The following is a 24,054-nucleotide window of genomic DNA, read 5'->3' as shown; positions in this document are numbered from 1 at the left end:
GTGCTCACACTGCCAGTAGATTGGCTTCAGTCCATTAGATGTTTTTCCATTTTATTCATTGTTGTGTTTTCTAGGTCGGTCATGTTAGCATCACACACACACAACTGGCAACCTAGAGCAGGGTTTCCCAAACTCGTTGCACTTTGTGGTTTTTGGAATTGGATATTTGAATCAGCTGTGTAGTGCTAGGGCAAAAAACAAAAACGTGCACCTGGGGGAATAGGGGCAGGACCAAGTTTGAGAAACCCTGACCTAGAGGACCACTGCAGAGGGAGCTCAATGTGACCATAATATGGGACATATATCCCAACATGGATGAAAATAAATGCACCACCCAAATACGTTAAAGATTTATTTCATTTAGGAAAATTCACGTCACCTTGTACAATTAATCGTTCGTCCATTCCTTAAAGCATCATGACAGACACTGAATCGCTGAAACAACATAATTGCATTTCATATATGATGAGAGGGCAAGACACGAGTACACATTCTATTTTTTAACCACTTGAATAGAAAAGGTAAAGGCAAGACTACTTCCTGGCTATACTCCACAGAGCTGTGTATGTCACAGAGCACATAGTAACGTCTACAGCAGAAAAATGCTGTCTTGTCATTCTGTTACAGCCTCCTGCTGTTCAGTCCCACACCCCTACACAGAGAGCAGGGCCCTGTCCAAATGGTTTTAACATGCATCCTTCCTACCTTCCTTGAGGTAATTACTGATATCAATGAGACTAGATTAGCCCTTGTAAGACACAGTGACTTCCTCAAGGATGGAAGCATTGTAAAAGTATTGAAACAGACCCAAGACCTGTGCTCTATTGTACCAGGTACACCAGGGTGTCTCCTATGTCTATGCTGAGGCCATTGTCTGTCATGAGGACCTTCCTGTCAGCCAGGCTGATGCTGAAGAACGACTTGTCAGAGATAGTCAGCTTGCCCTGCTCCTCCCTCCCCAGGATGGGCACCCGGCGAGGCCCCAGGACAGGGTCCTCAAAGCGCATCAGCTTCACTTTGGACAGGTCTGCAAGGGGACAGGAAGACAATGTAAATGCTCACTTCAGTCAGGTCTACAGGACATAAAGGGACACGTTGAACAGCAACCTAAAATAACAACATTCTGCTAATTGTATGATCAGAAGTTACTGTACGGAAACTAAGAGCAGGGTACTCATCTAATTACTACTAGACTTAAACAATTAGTACATCTAAAAGAACAATGTATACTCCCTCAGTAAAACTAACTTTAAAAGTGAACTCAAGGAAACAGCAATAGCCCAGGGCAGGCTATTAACAAACCATGAGAAAATATGGTTCAATTACACGCTATCAATAGGAAAGCAGTGAAGTCGCAAGGTCTTTAGGGGTTTAATAACACACCTTTAATGAATCTGTTGACTTTGGATAGTCTGCGGATGATGCTGTCTCTGCTGTCGCCCTGTCGGATGTCAATAGTGGTGGTGAAGAGACCGTTGGATGGCTGGGGGTTGAGCAGGGACACTGCCACACCGGGCTAGGTGACACAAAACACGCAAGCTCACTGGTCTGAACTAAATGCATCATTCATCAAGTGTTTAAATCATTATACAGACATACATATGCATGTTGTCATAAATAATATGTTTTAGTGTCAAGGAATTATTTACCATGGCTTTCAAAAATGTTTAAGTGCACATTGTGGTTTAAGAAAAAAAATGATGAATGGTCTAAAAATAAAAAGATCTCTCAAAACTCTGTTGATGCAACTATAACGATGCAAAAATGTGTGGAGGGCTGATCAAGCAGAAATAGTGGTAGGATTTACTTCGGATCTGAAGACACTGAACGGTTTCCCCGGGCAACAGTCCTCCTTTATTTTGTCATCTGCCTCTGATGTGAATACCACATCTATCTGATCAAGCTGGGGATGAAAAGAGAGCAAGAGAGAATGAGAAAGCGAGAGAGAGAGAGAGAGAGAATGAGAAAGATTGAGGGAGAAACGATTAGCACAGTAGTTTAATATTTGACAGGGCCAGTGTGACATGCAGAGTGTGTTTGGAGCATTTTGAATTCATACTGTGGTGAACGGGGGGAATGCAAATAAAAGAGCGTTGGCATTAGCCTGAAATCCTGATGCGATTGGCGCCGCAGCAAAGTTCACCTGATTGCACATTCAAGGCAACTGTTGTCGTTTCAGTATAATTGAGACTGGCTACAGAGGGGATTACAAACTAGATCTTTGTGTGCCAATAGATGCCTCTAAATAAAGGGGGCTGGCTGAATCACTCTGGTCAATACAGTACTAATAAAGTACACTTCCCTAGTGGGGAATTAGCTTGGATAATGAATGAGGTGGGAAATAGGTTAGATTGATCAAACGCATAGGGCTGTATGGACAGTAGTGCTCTTAAGCAGATACAAAATAGCTGCATTCCACCCTCGAGGTGAGGGATCAATGAACAGGCAAACTAAAAGAGAAGTCAACAGGAACGAGAGGTGTTTAACAACAACGGCTTGATGGATGTATACACTTGTTTCGGTGATTACCAGGGGGCTAAGAGTTAGAGAACGAACATCAGGTTGTCGGGCCTGTCCTCCACAACATATTCCATGAAACGTGCAGTGCTGGGAGAAAGTGAGGGAAGAGTGTTTGGTGTACCTCCAAAGAGTTAGTCAGATAAACTAGGTTCTCCAGCAGCACGGCTCGCTCGTCAAACTCCAGTTCCAGGTCCAGAACCCTGGCGCCATTCTTCTCCAGGTTTTCCTGAGGAACACAACACACAGCAGTTAGCCTTAAAGCCCTCATGTTCACATCCATTTATTTGACATACAGCACGGTTTTACAGTCAACAAAGGCAATCTGGCTTGGACTTTGTTTGATCACTTTGGCACAGCCATACCTCTAGCAATACACCATGCTGAGCTCGGAACCACTGAGTAAGGCTAGCAAATCACTGTTGTGCTGTCCCTGTATGAATACAATTGATTTAATGAAGGAAACCTTGTCCTCAATGTGCTTAATAACTGTACATAGAGAGGCTTATTTTTATTAGTCTCCTTGTGAGAATGCAGAGCCTGGCAGAGGTCAGCCGAGAACTGTGTTATAGTGAGACCCCCCCCCACCCCACCACAGATCAGGGCCCTGGGGGAGCGGAAAAGGGCCAACCCTCCTGTCCTCAGCCTCACCTTGATCATGGCCACGAATGGCATCACTCTCTTCATGTACTTTTTGAGCTCCGGCAGGGCGCCAAGCTCCATGGCAATGACCTTGTTATCAGGCAGAGCGCCCTTGTTGCTCTGAACACACATACAGGGAAGAACACACACACGTACGGGGGGGGGGGGGGAAGAGTGTCAGAGTCTATCATCAAGGGGATTCCAGGTTGTCAGCAGAATGACATTTTCTGCCTCTGGGCAGATCACAGCTCACAGTAGGGTCTCTCCATTCTGTAGCAACTCCACCCCAAAACAACAGGAGGGAACAGCTTGAACACATTTTATAACTATCTATTTCTAAACAGACTTAGGCTGCGTCTCAAATGGCACCCTATTCCCTATATAGTGCACTACTTTTCACCAGAAAACTATAGGACCCAGCCTATGAGCCCTGGTAAAAAGTAGTGCACTACATAGGGAATAGGGTGTCCTTTGGGACTCGAGTTAAAAACCTAGTTGAGTCAGGTTCATAGTGGATTCTTTCCCCCAGATTCCCTCGGTCTGCCTTGTATGATTCCCCATCAGGCAGATTCCTGGGGGTTGGTACTTGCCTTGTAGTGTTTTCCCAGCAGCGAGAGGGCGCTGTGCTGCCAGGAGGGGTACGTCTTGGCCACGTAGATGGTGCAGTGGGAGGGCTTGGCCGTGGGCTTCACGTCACCCTTCTGTTGAGGGGAGGGACACAGACAGAGAGACGGAAAACGGAGAGCTCAGTCAGTGTGCTAGTACTGTTCCAGTCTTATTAAACAGCAGCAGTAGCATTACCCTGGCAGCGATGCGCATCAGAGCAGGCAGTCCTGATCCAGCCTGACATCCATTATCACACCGCCTGGGTTAACATGACATGACTGAGAAAAGTCACTCTAGTTGCCAAGCCTACTCTCTACTCCGTTATACAAGATCACCCTCTGCTGAAACCTATGGGCAGTAGTCATTATCCCGCTCTAAAAGCTACTGTGTGAACTAGACTCTGTGCCAAGTGGAGCTGGGCATCCGTGAACTAATTTTACATGACAGCTGTCGTCTCTTCCAGTCACCATGCTAGACACTGCCTTCACGTTCGTTCGTCCGTCCCCCCCCCCCCCCCTTAGATAAGTAGTGGAGGGTGTGTGTGAGCCACACATTAAATATGTCTAGTCCCCATGGCAGGATGCTACAGCTAGTCTAATGGTCTCTGAATGTCTCTGAAGTAGAGCTGTTCTCACTGATGGTCACTAAGCACGATTCAATCCGTATCGCGGAAGTTCGGCTATATAGCGCGATTGAAACGTATGGGTCATTTCCGATGGAGTATACAAATTCAAATGTTGTAAAAAAAACAATTATTATAAAAAGGACAACTCGAGTAAAATGTATGAAAGAGAGAGCTTCACGTTGTTAATAATATAGTCCTTTGCCAAAGAATTACATATAGCTAAAACCATATATGAATTATAGGATATCTGTGCTCCTTGCTGCCTCCAGGCACTTACTAATGGAATGTCAAAATGTAGACAAGATTGGGAAAAAACATACATGATAATAGCTATGACTATATAGCGCTCCGCACATACACGCATGTCACTAAAACGGGCTACTACACAAGACAACCTGACGATGGAGCCTGACATTTTAACATCTGTCTTGGACCGTATCCATTTGAGAGTGAGAGCTCATTGGTCTCCGCAGTGCTGTGAGAACATTACTTAACAATGAGATCTAACGTGTCACTTATTGGGGAATGGCTGCACAACTTAGTGGGATTTGCCTGTAGCCAAGGCTGGTATTGTCATGGTTTAAAGAAGCGACTTGTTTTCTGGCTCAATGTGCTCTGTGAAAGGGAGAAGATGCTGCAGGACCATTGTGTCTCATTTAACAATTAGGCTATTCATCAAACATTAACCACAAAGGTGCATTTCAAAACTTAGTTCAGCTCCATAAAGCACACATTAATATTCACTCACGCTATAACTGTGGTACTGGTACAAATGTACTGTCATTGCAATAAAATGGCTAGTTCCCTGTTGGCTGTGTGCCCAGATCTCTCTGCACCTTGGCAGAGCGTTAATGTGACCTTGCTCTTAGTGGGGTGCCAGGTAGCTATAGGTCTTACCTTGCTCTTGTGGGGTGCCAGGTAGCTATAGGTCTTACCTTGCTCTTGGGAGGTGCCAGGTAGCTATAGGTCTTACCTTGCTCTTAGTGGGGTGCCAGGTAGCACCTTGCTCTTAGTGGGGTGCCAGGTAGCTATAGGTCTTACCTTGCTCTTGGGGGGTGCCAGGTAGCTATAGGTCTTACCTTGCTCTTGGGGGGTGCCAGGTAGGCCTTCAGGCGTATTCTTAGGTCATGGGCTGTCTCCATGACGTACTGAGAAGAGCGCATCAGCACCTCGTCTACTGGACCTGCCACTGGCCACAATGCTTTCATCAGAGAGCCAGTCTGGGAAGAGAGGAGAGGGTATTATGGCAATATTTATGACCACAACCTTTTTTGGGGGAGGGGGTTGCGGTTACAACTTCAGTAGGGAAAGCTAATCCTACATCATTTTATTAAAGCCAAAAGTAACTGGACTGCGAAAAGGGAAACTGTATAGAAAAAAGTTACAGTACGTACATGCATAACCTATTAAAAATGTGTTGTTATCCGGAAACAAAGTATAGCCTTTCATCCCGACAAGGTTCTGATATGGATGTACGGCCCTTTAGAGGTTGTCATATTGTGAGCCCTGTCCCCCTTACCTTGCCCATGAGACCCCAGGTGTGTTCACAGAGGTGTGGGCAGATGGGGGCCAGCAGCAGGGTCTGCTTCTCAATGAACTGGAACACCAGGTCCCGGTGCATCCCCTCGATGGCCAGCTCCCTGTACTTATCCTTGGCCGCCTGCCAGGACACACACACACACAAACACACAGTATAGGGTCTCATCACTGGTGATTGGGAACGCTGCACACAGCCCAAACGCTGACAGACGTCAGCTTGTTACCTGGAACTCAAAGAAGCCGCTCTTCAGCGCCTCCTTGTACATCATCCTCTGATAGTGCTGCTCGGTCTTGATGATGCCTGCATTCATGTCACTGTAAAATAAGTCAAGTCTTAGAACTATGCTAAGGTCAGACATGTATCCTTGCTAGAGATTAGTTGGAGTTTGGATGACGAATCCACACTAATTTGTGTCTCATTGGACTGTACCTGCCGAACACACGGTCGTTGAAGGTGTCGGCTGGCCCGGTCCTCAGGTTGTTCTGATTGGCTATCATCTCCTTGACCCACTCCACCCAGGTGTAGAGGCGCAGGATGCCAGCGTCGGCCATGGCCTCCACAAAGTTAGCGTCTTCCACTGTGTCTCCCGCGTCCGCCAGGGCCATGCGCATCCCTGGGCAAAGGCACACAGAACATGGTAAGACTGTGTTTAACACTCAGGGAACGCGCACAAACACACTATTACAGCGGCACTGCTAGAAACAAGCACTTCGACACTCTAAAAGCTGAGTTTGATCAATTTGTAAAATGATGCATAATAACAAATCAGAGCTTCAAAACAAATCCCCTCCATCCTCTCCTGTCTTCTACAAAAGTATGTGAAGAGCAGTGTATTTAAGCAGTCAAACTTCTACATAAATAACCAGAACGAAGCACTCAGCGTCTGGCATGACACCATCTCAAAATGATTCATCTCCCATCACCACTCTGGGACAGATGGCATTTGATTTCTACTCTCCAAGTAGGAAGAGGAGATCAAAAGGAAGGCAGGAGAAGCTATCCCACTGCTCTGCTCCCCCCTTCCTCTTCTGTTCCCCAAATAAATCAAGCCACCCTTCCATCAGAGGAGAAACAGAAGGAAACATCGAGAAGCAAAGAATAACTAATTGATTATGCTAACGACTTCCGGAAATAAATGACTGCTCCTCTCATAAATCTTCTTAGTAATTAGGAAGCATTGTTTTAAGAGGCTGGAATGCTTACCGTCAGCAGAGAACTTGGCGATGGCTTCACTCAGAGTGAGGAAATTGCCCGTGGATTTAGACATCTGATGAATACAAAACACAGATCGTTAGGAGGATCACACACAAACACAGGCTTTGTGTGTAAGACACTGACGTCTTCAGACAAACACACCGCTCCCATTATGCCAGAGCAGGAGACAGAAAAAGGAGAGTTCATTGCAGTTAACAAAATCTATTTGAGATGGAAAAAAACGCACCTTTTCAGAGTTCAATAACAGGTGACCATTGGCTCGGACTGCCTGCGGCCATTTTCCGCTGTGTACATAAAGATAAGCTCCTTGAAAATCATGGGACTCTCTGGAGGGATTGTCTTACATTCCATACAATCTGCAAGGCGTCAAACCCATAACTGATTAGACCCTGCAGTGAATTGCCATTAGGCTTAAAGCTGGGCGAAATGAACAAGAATCCATATCACGATAAATGTACTGAATTATCACGATAACGATAAGTTTATAACAATGTGCACCAGTTACTTTTTTTATATTACCCTTCAAACTACTTTTTTTGAATGGTTGTGGCTACCATTGTCTCGTTTCATTTCAAACTTCAAATTCCTCTACGTAAGGCTACGTTCTTCTAGCAAAGCATGTAAACGTTTAAATCTAAACTATTATATTAATTAGGAGGAATACTGGACTTGTACCCCTGCAGCAGCCCTAGCACCAGAGGCAGGCAGGCAGGCGGGCAGAGACAGGAAGGTGGTACGTCTCACCTGTCATTGGGCCACATGGCCACGTGGTTGTACAAGTAGTAGGACAGGTGGTTGGGCACCAGGTCCTTCCCAGACACACGGGCATCCACGGGGTACCAGTACTCAAACTCCCTCCTCAGCCTCTGCAGGTGCTCCTTGGGGATGTCCGTCTTGGGGAAGGGAGAGCTCTTGAAGAAGATGAAGTCCCACACCTCCCTGGTCATCTGCTCTGGCCTTACAGAGAGACAGAGTGCAGGCACAGACTCAGATTATCTAGTGGCTCCAATAGTACTGTATCCATAACCAAATAGGGATTTACAATTCTGGCACAGCGCATTTATCCTCTTCCTCGAAAAGGTATACATGTGCAAAACAATACATGATGATCATATACATCTCCAACTACAACAATACAAACTTTCTCCATTGCAATATGTTTAAAAGGACATCGGAACGTGCTGCAATGTCTTCCGTCTGCATCTACAGATGCCCATCACCGCTGAATAAGACAACCGTGTGAGAGTCGAGTGCCGCATACTTGATCCCTAGAGGCAAGGGTCCCTGTCCGTTGAGCACTCCCCCCTGGAGGAAGTGAGCCACGGTGTAGTAGGCCATGTAAATGGTGGAGTCAGATAAGGACTCGATCAGCCACTGCTGGTCCCATGGCAACCTTGTACCTATGGCAACAAGCACACCGTACAAAAAAAACCAACAATCAAACACCTAATGTGAACGGTAAGGGATATGCTTATATCATTACTATGGCTTAACATGCTGGGTCCACCAATGAAATGGATAACTGATCATTAAGCATGCGAAATGTGTCCTTCCTGCAGTTTGGCACATGACTTACTAAAAAAATGCTTCCTTATTGTGGGTATTTTATCTCCATCTTAAGTCCATGCAAATTCCAAAAAGGCTCTGAACGGTTACTGATGGTCTCAAAAGATGCTCTGGACGTGAGAGGTCCCAGAATGTTTTCTGACAATGTGACTCTCTATGGGTCTAGTTACAGACTGTATTTTACAGCTATAACTAGGCCCAGAGTTGTAAGATCACATGGTCAGTAAAACCTCCTGGTTCTCCACCTAACCGGTCACCCTCCCCCACCTAACCTGTCACCCTCCCCCACCTAACCTGTCACCCTCCCCCACCTAACCTGTCACCCTCCCCCACCTAACCTGTCACCCTCCCCCACCTAACCTGTCACCCTCCCCCACCTAACCTGTCACCCTCCCCCACCTAACCTGTGACCCTCCCCCACCTAACCTGTGACCCTCCTCCACCTAACCTGTGACCCTCCTCCACCTAACCTGTGACCCTCCTCCACCTAACCTGTGACCCTCCTCCACCTAACCTGTGACCCTCCTCCACCTAACCTGTGACCCTGCCCCACCTAACCGGTCACCCTCCTCCACCTAACCGGTCACCCTCCTCACCTAGTCCATAGGTACGAGAGCAGGCGTGCTCCTGGAGCCAGTCCAGAGTGGCCTCAAAGTTCTTCCTCGTCTCGTCACAGAACCTAAAGAGCCAAACATACACAGGAAGCACAGTTTGAACATATCCGTTTTGACCAGACACACAGCCAACAAAACCGTCAACACACTGACACATTCCTTTGACAAGGAGCTTGTTAGCAGTGGTATAGTCGAGCAACAGAACAGCGGAATGACTCACGTCTCCAGTGGCTTCAGGCATTCCATGGCCTGCTGTTTCCACTCATTGTCTCCATAATCAAGATACCTGTCAGAGACACCACATACTTTAGGAATTTAGCTCAGAAATGTTCAGTTTAGAGTTTCCCCTAATAATTACCCTTAGATACTTGTCTATGCTGTCAGGTAGCCTTGGATCCACACTGAATATCGCTCCGTTTCACCATTGTTATCAGTGAAGACACAAAATACAGAAAAACTACCATAAATCAGGGAGTATTTTCAGGCTCCCGTACTCACCACTGGTCGCATAGTGCCACCACACACTCATCTGAAGAGCGTGACATCACCTGCTTCTCTGGCTCCATGTAGATTAAAGCTTGGCCCTGGGAACATTGGTAGAGATCCCAGTTAGAAAACAGAGAGACAAAGAACCGTATCAAACACATCATACAGGTCAGAGAAAGAACCAACAGTAGCATACAGCACCACATTGCAAACATAGGTCCAGAGAATAAACAGAAACGCAATAAATAGATTGGTGTCAAATAATTGATTTCAACCAGGGTACCTTCTCCACCATCATCTTCTGGATGGGTTTCTTGACATCCTGCACCTTTTGGCCCTTGTAGCCTTCAACCAGCATGATCTGAGAAAAGAAGACCATTCATTAGAAAAATCAGAGAATATGTGGATGTTGATTTTTCATATACTATTGTATGTTGTTGTATACCTCTGATGCACATCTATAGCCCCCAATATCCTGAACTGTTCTACGGGGAGAAATAAAGCTGCATTGTATTACACGTATGCATAGTCGAGATGTTTGTGTAGCCATTTGGGACTCACCCCTTCATAGAAGCCCTTGAGGTAAACCTTCTCCTTGGCCTCTGCCAGCTTCTCACGGTCATTCTGGCTCTGGATCTTCAACTCGTCACACACCAGAGGAGCAGACAGGTTCCCATAGCCAGGGATCTCAATGATGGGCACCTGGAGGAGTAGGGTAGCAGTGAATATTAGGCGCACACACACGGCACTGTCTGATCATTTAGGAACAGATAAAGGACGTGAGAGGCAAGGCGAGGGTGTCAGTGTGACTTAAGCTTACCGGCTCAAAAGGTAGGACCATCTTGTCTTCGATACCATATTTCTCTCTCAGGGCCTATAAGAGGAATCCAAGTGATCTCCAATTACGTCAATAACCAAAACACATTTTGCAAAATGCAAACTAAAATAGACCAGTAGCCACAAACGAGCACAGTTCTGTACAGTTAGTGTCACCTGTTTCTTTTTGATATCCCTGAGGGCAGCGATGTCATCAGGTGCGTCGGACGGTACGCTGGTGACAATTCCAGTGCCTGGGGGGAGGGGGGGGGGTCACAAAACAAGTGTACCAAAGTCACATGACAAACAAAACCAACATCTACAAAACACAAGAAATGCCCCTGCTGTGTCCTCTGAGAAAGCCTTTTCTATCAAACACATGATGATGCGCATTAGAGCGAACAAAGCCATAGATATCTGCATTCTGATATTTCAATTTAGCCACACCATTTTGATGCAGATGTAAACGCCTGGAGCAAAGCGGACCAAAATTATTAATTGTAATGACTCATAGTGCAGCATCCCCTCAGGTGTACATCAGTAAGTCACAACTTGTAAGTAGGCGCTGCATTCAAGACCAAAATTGGTTAACGAAATGTTTGATAAACAAAAATAGTATACCAGTTTAAAAAGGACAAAAAATGTCACCGCTGTGCCATATAGCGATGAACTGATACACAAAACGACACCGGATTCAAAATTTAGCATTTTTCAATTTACCAAAATTCTAGCAACGTTTTGGTACTGGTCGCAGGTTCAGGAATGGCTGAAAAATTGCAACATTACCAGGAGCCAACGCTGAAAATCGCACTGTTGGGTGACTTTAAAAGTCCTAGTCAATCGATCAATAATATAATACTCTTAGCAAAAATGTTTCTTTAATTTACAATCTGTAGAAACAATGATAATAGAAAGGTTCAGAACTTGTGTGAAACATCACAGCAGAGTAAAAAAAATTATCTAAAAATAAAATGGATGGTGTTCAGAGATTGATGGGAGGGGGTTGAGGGGAGCTGAATAATGGGACTAAAAACAAAAGATACCTATTGTAAAATATACTGTCTGTAAAATGTATACTACTGTGCATTCGGAAAGTATTCAGACCCCTTGACTTTTTCCACATTTGGTTACGTTACAGCCTTATTCTAAAATGGATCAACAACAAAAAATTCCCCTCATCAATCTACACACAATACCCATAATGACAACTCAAAAAAAAGGTTGAGAATCTTTTTGCAAATGTATTAAAAATAAAACAGTTACACAAGTATTCAGACTCTTTGCTAAGAGACTAAATTGAGCTCAGGCGCATGTTGTTTCCATTGATCATCCTTGAGATGTTTCTACAACTTCTAGTCCACCTGTGGTAAATTCAATTGGTCATGATTTGGGAAGGCACAGACCTGTCTATACAAGTTCCCACAGTTGACAGTGCATGCCAGAGCAAAAACGAAGCCATGAGGTCGAAGGAATTGTCAGTAGAGCTCCGAGACAGGATTGTGTCGAGGCACAGATCTGGGGAAGGGTCCCAAAAAAATGTCTACAGCATTGAATGTCCCCCAAGAACACAGTGGCTTCCATCATTCTTAAATGGAAGAAGTTTAGAACCTCCAAGACTCTTCCTAGAGCTGGCCGCCCGACCAAACGGAGCAATTGGGGGAGAAGGGCCTTGGTCAGGGAGGTGACCAAGAACCCAGAGCTCCTCTGTGGAGATGGGAGAACCTTCCAGAAGGACAACCATCGCTGCAGCACTCCACCAATCAGGCATTTATGGTAGAGTGACCAGACGGAAGCCACTCCTCAGTAAAACGCACATGACAGCCCGCTTGGAGTTTGCCAAAAGGCGCCTAAAGTGCTCTCAGGCCATGAGAAATAAGATTCTCTGGTCTGATGAAACCAAGATTGAACTCTTTGGCCTGAAAGTTAAGCGTCACGTCTCGAGGAAACCTGGCACCATCCCTACGGTGAAGCATGGTGGTGGCAGCATCATGCTATGGGGATGTATTTCAGCGGCAGGGAAACTAGTCAGGATTGAAGGAAAGATGAACGGAGCAAAGTATAGAAAAATCCTTGATGAAAACCTGCTCCAGAGCACTCAGGACCTCAGATTTGAGCAAAGGTTCACCTTCCAAATGGACAACAACCCTAAGCACACAGCCAAGACAACACCAGATTGGCTTCAGGACAAGTCTCTCAATGTCTTTGAGTGGCCCAGCCAGAGTCTGAACTTGAACCTGATCTCCGGAGATCTGAAAATAGCTGTGCAGCGACGCTCCCCGTCCAACTTGACAGAGCTTGAGAGGACCTGCAGAGAAGAATGGGAGAAACTCCTCAAATACAGGTGTGCCAAGCTTGTAGCGTCATACCCAAGAAGACTCGCTGCCAAAGGTGCAAACTACCTGCCCTCCAGGACACCTTCAGCACCCAATGTCACAGGAAGGCCAAAAAGATCATCAAGGACAATAATCACCTGAGCCACTGCCTGTTCACCCCAATATCATCCAGAAGGCAAGGTCAGTACAGGTGCATCAATGCTGGGACCGAGAGACTGAAAAACAACTTCTATCTCAAGACCATCAGACTTAAATAGCCATCACTAGCACATAGACGCTGCTGCCTACATACATAGACTTGAAATCACTGGCCACTTTAATAAAATGGAACACTAGTCACTTTAATAATGTTAACATATCTTGCATTAGTCATCTCATATGTATATACTGTATTCTATACTATCTACTGTATCTTAGTCTATGCCGCTCTGACATTGCTCATCCATATATATTCTTAATTCCATTATATTCTAAATTCCATTCCTTTACTTAGATTTGTGTGTATGTTGTGAAATTGTTAGATATTACTGCACTGTCGGAGATAGAAAAAAAGCATTTAGCTTCTCCCGCATCTGCTAAACATCTGCTAAACTCGTGTATGTGACCAATAACATATGATATGATTATAAAGTACTGAGTAAAGGGTCTGAATACTTACGTAAATGTGATACGATATTTTTTTTAATGAATGAGCAAAAACGTCTAAACCCCTTTTTGCTTTGTCGTTATAAGGTATTGTGTGTAGATTGAGGGGGGGGGACAATTTAATCCATTTTAGAATAAGGCTGTAACGTAACAAAATTTGGAAAAAGTCAAGGGGTCTGAATACTTTCCAAATGCACTTAGAAGGATAAGTGTTCTCCATTAGTTTAGTTCAATTAGGGTAGGGGTGGTAGTGTTGGGGGAATATAATAAAGACATAAAAAAATATATATTTACCAATAAAATATGGGGGGATTGGAAATGATGCAGGCAGTTACATTGATGGAAGCCACAATCTATCTGTAATACTAAAGCTGATCTACCCCCTAATAAAAATATGTAATCTATGTTGTCCATTTCAGCAATGTTCACTGTGCTCTACAATGACTTATGTCTCCTTTACTCTAGCTCTTCAAAAGGAGGACTGCCTCAAGCCGTCTCAATGTGCTCTAGCAGAGACAGGATGGATGCAGTTAAAAAGCAGTATTTGAGCATTCTCAACACTTTATTCCAATACCTTTGTCCTCCTTGATGGTAAGCATGGGCAGGGCATAGATGGTCCGGTAAGACGTCAGCGGGGCGCTAAGAGCACATCCAAGAATATCCTACAGAGAAGGTAAAAAGACATTTACCACTATGTGAGTGCGAGTGGTCAAACTCATAAGGTGTGCATTGTGCGTGCGTGTGTGTCAGAGGGAACTCAGGCTATTTAACGTACATTATTGCGTGTGTGAAGACACTTAAACATAAGGATGTAATTTAAAATGTGCACACCTTTCCCAGAACATCCATGATCACTGTAACCTTGCCGTTCTCCTTGGTGAAGCCTTGGTAAGACATGTTCCTAGCTGACCTCCTCGTGCTAATGAACACGTCTCCACAGGCCATCTCAAAGGCTATGTACTTGATGTCAGGATGGACCCAGCAGTTAGTCTGGCCAAACATGGTCTCTGGTCTGAGAGTAGCTGCCACCAAGAAGATGTTCTTGCCTTTAAGGCCACTGAGGGTAACAGTTTTCAGAAGAGTATTTGCAGAAGGTGGATGGTAGTCTTACCCCAAGTAGCAACAAATGTTACCTGCTATCAGGCCAAACTGCTAGGTCTAAAATGTGACAAAGTTGATTGTATATCATATCAATGACAATGTGGGTTATGCTAAAAATAGACTGTCTAGTCTGCTACATACAGTACCTTAGTTTTGCAGGGTAGGGCTCTACAACCTTCATCTTGATGAGGGTATACTCCTGTGGTCCAACTCCCTAGAATGTAAAAACTTTATTATAGAGCTGCAGCTACACAACAGAGGGACAACCCTCATTGAGATTATGTTCCTGCCATCCAGGATATCTATACTATGCAGTGTCAGTGGAAGGCCCTAAAAATTGTCAAACTCCAGCGACCCAAGTCATAACCTGTTCCCTCTGCTACAGCAAGTCTAGAACCAACATGACCCTGAACAGCATCTACCCCCTAGCCATAAGTCTACTAAATCGTTGATTAAATAATTAACCAAATAGCTACCTGGACGATCTGCACTGACACTTTTTGAACTAACTTTGACTCATCACATACACTGCTGCTACTGTTTATTATCTGTCACTTTACTCCAAGTTATATGTACATATCTACCTCAATTACTTCACACTCCTGCATATCGACTCGGGACTGGTACCCCGTGTATATAGTATTACTCATTGTGCATTTATTGTTATTATTATTTCTCCATTTTCTTTCTCTCTGCATTGTTGGAAAGGGCCCGTAAGTAAGCATTTCATTGTTACCTGTTGTTTCCGAAGCATGTGATGAATAAAATTTCATGTAGTGGCAAGAAAATCTCACCTCTCCAGTCTGCCTGTCATGGTCCATACATGGCTGTCCATCTTTTGGAGAGTAGATGGTATACCTGCAAAAAGTTGAGAATGTAAATCAATGTAATAATGCTACAAGGTTTACGCATTGCAAGGTTATAATACACCTTTCCAAGTTCTAAACATACCTTTTACCAAACTTGATTTTCTTCCTCTCTTTCAGGGTGATGAACTGCCACCTCACGAAGGAGTCATAGAAAGGGTTGACATCGGTCGTGATGAAGGAGCGTCGCCAGTCCACCTGTGATATAATTATGCTTAAGAACCTGGACAGCACCTGAAATACTTTCAAAGTGAAGTAATGGTTGTTGATCTGTACATTTAGGTCTGAATCTAAACTTGAGAAACACACATTTAACTTTCAAATAGTCATACATGGATGTCATTGCTACAGTACTGTTTTTAATTGGTTAATGTTGTATAGGCTTACATTTAAGTGACGTTTTAAAAGAATCTGAGCGGTAGATCTCGGGCTTACACTGACTCAGGAAAGGTTGGTGACCACTGTTCTAGTTTTCCCTGTTAGCACTATGAACGTTTCCCTTAACTGCGGCAATTGTGATCTAATCAACGCAGTATTACCCACTTTCAATGAAATACCAAAATGAACAATGCAAGAGATTTTGTTGTAAGAAGAAAGCATCGGTGTAGGATTCTATTACATTGACACGCACGACTCAGCCCGGACTCTACACAGACCGGTGCGGCATAAACAATCAGAGCTGCAGTAGGCCTAGATGCAAATAGACCATTGTCAGATATGGATCTGTGCCGTTTACTTTGAACTGGACTGTGTTTACAGCATGAGCGGTCGTGAGTAGATGCGCTTGTTTTGATATCAAAGTGAGAGCTGCATGTAGTCACGTGTGCACATTATGTTCATATTCTGCCTGTTTGGCCCTGTCCGGGGGTGTCATCGGATGGGGCCACAGTGTCTCCTGACACCTGTCTCAGCATCCAGTATTTATGCTGCAGTAGTTTGTGTGTCGGGGGGCTAGGGTCAGTCTGTTATATCTGGAGTATTTCTCCTGTCTTATCTGGTGTCCTGTGTGAATTTAAGTATGCTCTCTCTAATTCTTTCTTTCTCTCTCAGAGGACCTGAGCCCAAGGACCATGCCTCAGGACTACCTGGCATGATGACTCCTTGTTGTCCCCAGTCCACCTGGCCGTGCTGCTGTTCCAGTTTCAACTGTTCTGCCTGCGGCTATGGAACCCTGACCTGTTCACTGTGATTACTATTATTTGACCATGCTGGTCATTTATGAACATTTGAACATCTTGGCCATGTTCTGTTATAATCTCCAGCCAGCACAGCCAGAAGAGGATTGGCCACCCCTCATAGCCTGGTTCCTTTCTAGGTTTCGGCCTTTCTAGGGAGTTTTTCCTCGTCACCGTGCTTCTACACCTGCATTGCTTGCTGTTTGGGGTTTTAGGCTGGGTTTCTGTACAGCACTTTGATATATCAGCTGATGTAAGAAGGGCTATATAAATATATTTGATTTGGTTTAGTTACTGAGGTATTAGCCCAGTTATAGATCATTTGTAGTCAGCAATAGGGAAGTGATTGCTTCCTACAAGGGAATAAAATGTGTGCATTTATTTTATTCTTGTACCCCCTTTTTCGTGGTATCCAATTGTCCCATCCCTGCAGCTCCCGCACGGACTCGGGAGAGGCAAAGGTGAAGTGCCATGCATCCTCTGAAACACGACCCAGCCAAGCCGCACTGCTTCTTGACCCAATGCTCACTTAACCTGGAAGCCAGGCACACCAATGTGTCGGCGGTAACACCGTACACCTAGTGACCGTGTCAGCGTGCATGCGCTTGGCCCGCCACAGGAGACGCTAGAGTGCGATGGCACAAGGACATGCCAGCCAAACCCTCCACTAACACGGACGACGCTGCGCCAATTTTGCGTCGCCTCATGGATCTCCCGTTCGCAGCCGGCTGCAACACTGCCCGGTATCGAACCAGGATCTGTAGTGACGCAGTGCCATAGACTGCTGCGCCACTCGGGAGGCCAAAATGTGTATATTTCTAAACATCTTTGATAAGCGAGTCAGGTAAAGAGCTGTTTCTTTTGTCTTAAAGGAGCAGTGTTGTATTTTGAGACAGGCTTCAATAAGCTAAGTAGCCAATAGGCAGAATGTAGCATAATTTCTGATTCTGATAATGGTATGGGAATAATAATGCATTTTATTTTGAAAGTGGTTTCTTGCATCAAACACCATTTTCAGTCACTTTGTCTGAAGGACAAGCCATGCGTGTTTTTTTCAAAAGTCTCATGGAATGTAGGCCTACAATGAACACCATTCTTTGGGTGCTACAGTAGGCTGAATGAGAACAGCTATTTAGATGTTAAAGCTGTTATGGGATGCATTTTCTACATTGTTCTTCATTGTAGGCCACTCTGGTAGGCCTACATTATGATCAAATAGCCACAGTAGCCTACTTGACCACTGTTAAAACTAACTTAAAGCAGGTACAGTCTCAGTGTACACAGTAAACGCGTGAGCTGGAAGCTGCATAGAATTTCCACAATGTTCAAGTTTGGCCCAGGAGACGTGAAATTTGCTTAGTTACTAAATAAAATTGAGGGAACATTGGTCACGATCTGGTTACCTATAACTACAAACAGTTATGATTTTACATATTTATTAACTTATTTCAGGATATCTTCTAAACTACCCACAATGTACTCTCATCATATGGAGAATCTACTCTGCGTTAGCTAACTTGAGCTGGCTAACTTTAACCATTAGCCATGCAGACCGAATGTTGGTAGTGGTGAGCTACAATCCACCAATCACAATGTGACTTAAACAACCAGATTCCCCACACGTGGGGGACGCATGATCCTGCTCGGCTTTTCCAGTCTAGGTTGCTCTGACTTCTCCTGCACCAGCGACAGGCTTGCCTCTGGCAAATCATTCCTGCCTGATTGAACTGTTTAGTACCTTGTCTGGACTTTTTTCATCCCCCAATTTGTTTGGTCAATTGTTCGACCCGTCCTTCCTATGGATTATCGCCTCTGGAATCTATCTACTTGGATTTACCACACTATATCACTATTGGATTAGCGGACTCTCCCTCAACCAGTGAAGCGGTCTCTTGCTCTGAAGTGCCTCGCTCCTAACTCAGCCATCAATCGGTAAGTCTCTACCTTATATCGGCAGGATTTTTTTTGGTGTTCTGCGGGATCCTGCCTCTGCTTGACTAGTTGGCGTTGATTTCTGGCTTATTACGTAGCTATATTGACCGCGGTGGTTGGCTAACTAGGCTAGTTAGCTGGCTAGGCTAGCGAACAGGCACAAATATCTAACTTTAACTGGCTGGCTAAGGCAACTGCATATACCGGTAACATTACTTGATAACTGGTTAGATGGCGTTATGCATTTCACAAACTTTGGTTTACTTTAATGCATCTGTAAGCTAGGTGTTGACAGCAACTGGCTGAAAGGGCTAACGTTAGCAGGCAAGTTGGCTAGCAACCTTGCAAGCTGATTTGTAACAAATTCATAAAGTATTTGCCTGTAAGTTGGCTAAACATTTTATTGAAACCAGTAGTAATCAGTGCAAACGATTGTTTAATTTGAAGTTACACATTAAGTTATTTATGTTAGAGTTCACAGTATAGGGAATAGGGTGGCTTGCAAGGCCGTCCATTTTACTCACTCCACGGAAAAACATTTTCCGGCATGACATAGTCATTCTGATCGGTTTTATGTAATAACTCGAAAAATAAAAAAGTGAGGTATAACTTGAATTCAGACTTAAATGCATATAGTAATACAAATCCATAGGTTACGTTTTTGCTACCTACCCTTTAACATTAGGATTCATGGTACTGCATACAAGAAACAAGCTCAGTTTACTGGCTTCTTGTCATTAAATCAAATTGTATTGGTCACATACACGTGATTAGCAGATGCATTTCGCTACACCCGCAATAACTTGTGCTTCTAGCTCTGACAGTGCAGTAATATCTAACAAATTACACAACATATACCCAATATACACAAATCTGACTAACAATAGTCCACAGTACAGTAAATACATATGAGATGAGTAATGCCAGATAAGTAAACATTAAAGTGTTATATTCCTTAAAGTGGCCAGAGATTTCAAGTCTATGCCTACAGGCAACATCCTCTAATGTGCTAATGATGGCTGTTTAACAGTCTGATGGCCTTGAGATAGAAGCTGTTTTTCAGTCTCTCGGTCCCAGCTTTGATGCACCTGTACTGACCTGGCCTTCTGGATGATAGCGGGATGAACAGGCAGTGGCTCAGGTGGTTGATGTCCTTGATGATATTTTTGGCCTTCCTGTGACATTGGGTGCTGAAGGTGTCCTGGAGGGCGGGTAGTTTGACCCCGGTAATACGTTGGGCAGACCACACCACCCTCTGGAGAGCCTTGCGGTTGCAGGCGGTGCAGTTGCCATACCAGAAGGTGATACAGCCCGGCATGACGTTTTCAATTTTGCATCTGTAAAAGTTTGAGGGTTTTAGGTGACAAGTCAAATTTCTTTAGCCTCCTGAGGTTGAAGAGGCTGTTGCGTCTTCTTCACCACACAGTCTGTGTGGGTGGTCCATTTCAGTTTGTCAGTGTTGTGTACGCCAAGGAACTTGAAGCTTTCCACCTTCTCCATTGCAGTCCCGTCGATGTAGACAGGGGGGTGCTCCCTCTGCTGTTTCCTGAAGTTCCCGATCATCTCCTTTGTTTTGTTGATGTTGGCTGAGAGGTTGTTTTGCAGGCACCAAACTCCCAGAGCCCTCACCTCCTCTCTATAGGCTCTCTCGTTATCTTTGGTAATCGAGCCTACTGTTGTGTCGTCTGCAAACTTGATGATTGAGTTGGAGGCGTGCGTGGGTTAACAGGGAGTACAAGAGGGGGAGGAGCACGCACCCTTGTGGGGCCCCAGTTTTGAGGATCAGCTGATGTTTCCTACCTTCACCACCTGAGGGCGGCCTGTTAGGAAGTCCAGGACCCAGTTGCACAGGGCGGGGGTTCTGGCCCAGGGCCATGAGCTTAATGAGGAGCTTGGAGGGTACTATGGTGTTGAATACTGAGCTATAGTCAAACAGCATTCTTACATAGGTATTCGTCTTGTCCAGATGGGATAGGGCAGTGTGCAGAGTGATGGCGATTGCATCGTCTGTGAATCTATTGGGGCGGTAAGCAAATTTAAGTGGGTCTAGGGTAGCAGGTAAGGTAGAGGTGATATGATCCTTGACTAGTCTCAAAGCACTTCATGATGACAGAAGTGAGTGCTACGGAGCGTTAGTCATTAAGTTCAGTTACCTTTGCCTTCCTGGGTACAGGAACAATGGTGGCCATCTTGAAGCATGTGGGGACAACAGACTGGGATAGGGAGATATTGAATTTGTCCGTATACACACCAACCAGCTGGTCTGCACATGCTCTGAGGATGTGTCTAGGGATGACGTCTGGGCCGGCAGCCTTGCGAGGGTTAACACGTTTAAATGTTTTACTCACGTCGGCCATGGAGAAGGAGAGCCCACAGTCCTTGGTAGCGGGCCGCGTCAGTGGCACTGTGTTATCCTCAAAGCGCGCAAAGAATGTGTTTAGTCTGTCCGGAAGCAAGGCGTCGGTCTCCGCGACATGGCTGGTTTTCTTTTTGTAGTCCGTGATTGTCTGTAGTCCCTGCCACATACGTCTCGTGTCTGAGCCATTGAATTGCGACTCCACTTTGTCTCTATACTGACGTTTAGCTTGTTTGATTGCCTGGCGGAGTGAATAACTACACTGTTTATATTCTGCCATATTGCCAGTTACCTTGCCATGGTTAAATGCAGTGGTTCGCAAATGCTACCATCTATCCAAGGTTTCTGGTTAGGGTAGGTTTTAATAGTCAGCGGGTACTACATCTCCTATATACTTCCTTATAAACTCAGTCACCGTATCCGTGTATGCGTCTAGATTATAATCGCAAGCTACCCGAAACATATCCCAGTTCACGTGATCAAAACAATCCTGAAGCATGGATTCCGATTGGTCAGACAAGCGTTGAATAGTTCGAAGCACTGTTTGAGTTTCTGCCTATAGGACGGGAGGAGCAAGATGGAGTCGTGGTCAGATTTGCCGAAAGGAGGACGGGGGAGGGCCTTCTTTGCGTTCCGGAAGTTTGAAAAGCAATGGTCGAGAGTCTTAGCAGCGCGAGTAGTACAGTCAATATGTTGATAAAACTTCGGCAGCTTAGTCCTCAGATTTGCTTTGTTAAAATCCCCAGCTACAATAAATGCAGCCTCAGGATATGTGGTTTCCAGTTTACATAAAGTCAGTCCAGTGAAGTTCCTTAAGGGCCGTCGAGGTATCGGCTTGAGGTGGGATGTAAACGGCCGTGGCAATGACAGGGAACTCTCTTGGGAGATAATATGGTGGATATTTAATTGTGAGGTATTCTAGGTCGAGTGAACAAAAGGACTTGAGTTCCTGTATGTTCCTAGAATTACACCATGAGTCGTTAATCATGAAATATACCCCTCCGTATCCCGGAGAGATATTTATTCCTTTCTGCGCGATGTATTGAGAATCCTGCTGGCTTCACCGACTCCGACAGAGTACCACGAGAGAGCCATGTTTCCGTTTAACAAAGTATGTTACAGGCCCGATGTCTCTCTGGAAAGAAATCCTTGCTCTAAGCTCATCAACTTTGTTATCCAAAGACTGAACATTAGCGAGTAATATACTCGGAAACAGTTGGAGGTGTGCGCGCCCTCTAAGTCGAACCAGCAGGCAGCCTCGAGTCATTATCACTCACCTTCACACCCATCATCTTCAGGTCTTTCACGGCCATGGGTGGGAAGTACTCCAGCCAGTGCGCCGCGTTTGCAAACGGCACTATCTCCATGTCACTCAACCCCAGAGACTTCATAATGTCCCACTGGAATTTTGACCCTCCAGCCTTTGCCACTGCTTTGCTCTGATGATCACACACAAGAGATTACAATGAGATTACATGGTATGAATGGGAACAACTTCCCCCAAGAATATGAGTAGCGCAGAGGATCAATTGAAAATTGCATCAAAAGTGCACCTTTTTGCCCTTAGCTTTGTCCTTGATGATGAACTCATCTGCAAACTTGGGCTTCTCTTCTTCCTCCTCCTCCTCCTCAGGAAACTGTGGTGGGTTGCCGTAAACCTCCATCTCCCTCTTCAGCTTGTCTGCACAGGCCTGTGGATTAAAATACATTTTAATGTCTTTAACTTCCAACCATGACCATGTATGATGTACACAGCAAGCAAGGGATTAAAATGAACTCACTTTGATTGGCATTCCTGTACAATGCAACCCAAATGGAAATAGGCATTGCTTCCCTTTCAAGCGTTGGAAACCAACAGCAAACTACAAAGAAAAAGACATATGTCAGCAAATTGTAAAATGAATCTTTCACAGAGGATATTGAACATAAGACTTACATTGCTAAATGTAAGTCAAATCTATATAAATCTTACCTCGCACTTCGAAAGGCTGAAAGTATGACCAAGATGCAGCCTTCCATTCATGTAAGGGTAGGGGAAGTTGACAAAGTATTTGTTTTTGCTACAAAGGAGAGGGTGGTCCATTAGAAATTGGTTGGTAAAAGTGGACATGAAAACTAAAATAGAGCGTTGATGATCATAAAATAACAGTCCCAGTAGACTTACTTGGTGCTTTCCCCAATAGTGGTGGGTGCATCACAATCAAACGTTCTTTCCTTCTCCCATTTCTGCTGGATGTCCTCTTCTATCTTTCTGAGGAAGTCCAATTTAGCTGTTCCCTTCCGCTCCTAAAATATATGTAATGTATAATTTAAATGTAGATGTGTTATTATTATTAAACATCAAATAGGCGTCTTAACTAGATAGCCAGACTTAGGTCTCTTCCCGGTGACTAGTTTCGTCTTTTCTAAGTAACGTGTTACCTGCTAGCTAGCAAGCTAGTTCAAGTTAGCTAACGCTAAGTGCTAGATAACAAAGTAGTTGGCTAGTTATGCATAATATGACTAGCATTAAACCTGAAAAACATCATACATGCACAAGTGGAGTAAGTAGCCACGACGTACCGTCATTGTGATATAGAAATATACAGAAAACGGTAAAAACTGATAATCTGTCAAGAAAACCCACGCCACCACTTTCGGCACTTGGCTGATGACATCTACACTACAGCAAGGGACAGCTAATTCACCCTATGCAGACTTCTGGGAAATGTAGTATAAGAGAGTGGCTCATATACAGCATATGGACACAGACTACTTTCTATGGAGTACAAAAACACAATAAGAATATTTCACACACATATCAATGCATATAAAGATATCAATGCATATAAAGATATAAAACTATATATATATATATATATATATATATATATATACAAAATAAAATAATAATAATAATTTAAACAGGGTGGTGAAATGATTTTGTTACGATTTTAGACAAGGTCTTATGTTCCTATCAACTGAGTGAAGAGTCCACCCTGGCCTGGCTCCAGTATTATTGAAACTTTGAAATTGAATT

General features: G+C 44.5%; 1 protein-coding gene across 1 annotated transcript; it reads right to left on the bottom strand.

The window, feature by feature from the left end:
* Positions 1-338: 338 nt before the first annotated feature.
* Positions 339-23,723, bottom strand: lars1b (leucyl-tRNA synthetase 1b). The gene is made up of 32 exons (XM_029690452.1): positions 23,598-23,723; positions 23,200-23,321; positions 23,008-23,095; positions 22,817-22,897; positions 22,589-22,726; positions 22,313-22,474; positions 15,658-15,770; positions 15,501-15,564; positions 14,853-14,920; positions 14,437-14,662; positions 14,180-14,267; positions 10,805-10,881; positions 10,632-10,685; positions 10,373-10,513; positions 10,095-10,172; positions 9,824-9,909; positions 9,546-9,611; positions 9,308-9,390; positions 8,407-8,545; positions 7,890-8,102; positions 7,372-7,429; positions 7,134-7,197; positions 6,360-6,543; positions 6,154-6,244; positions 5,910-6,050; positions 5,470-5,610; positions 3,750-3,860; positions 3,169-3,279; positions 2,642-2,746; positions 1,808-1,903; positions 1,384-1,516; positions 339-1,027 (listed from the first exon to the last, which is right to left on the bottom strand). The coding sequence occupies exons 1-32, from the start codon at positions 23,601-23,603 to the stop codon at positions 822-824; spliced, it is 3,534 nt and encodes a 1,177-aa protein (XP_029546312.1). The 5' UTR covers positions 23,604-23,723; the 3' UTR covers positions 339-821.
* Positions 23,724-24,054: the final 331 nt, after the last annotated feature.

Source organism: Salmo trutta, chromosome 15 (genome assembly GCF_901001165.1).
Source record: "Salmo trutta chromosome 15, fSalTru1.1, whole genome shotgun sequence".
NCBI lineage: Eukaryota > Metazoa > Chordata > Actinopteri > Salmoniformes > Salmonidae > Salmo > Salmo trutta.
This window is presented reverse-complemented; position numbering and strand designations above follow the sequence as displayed.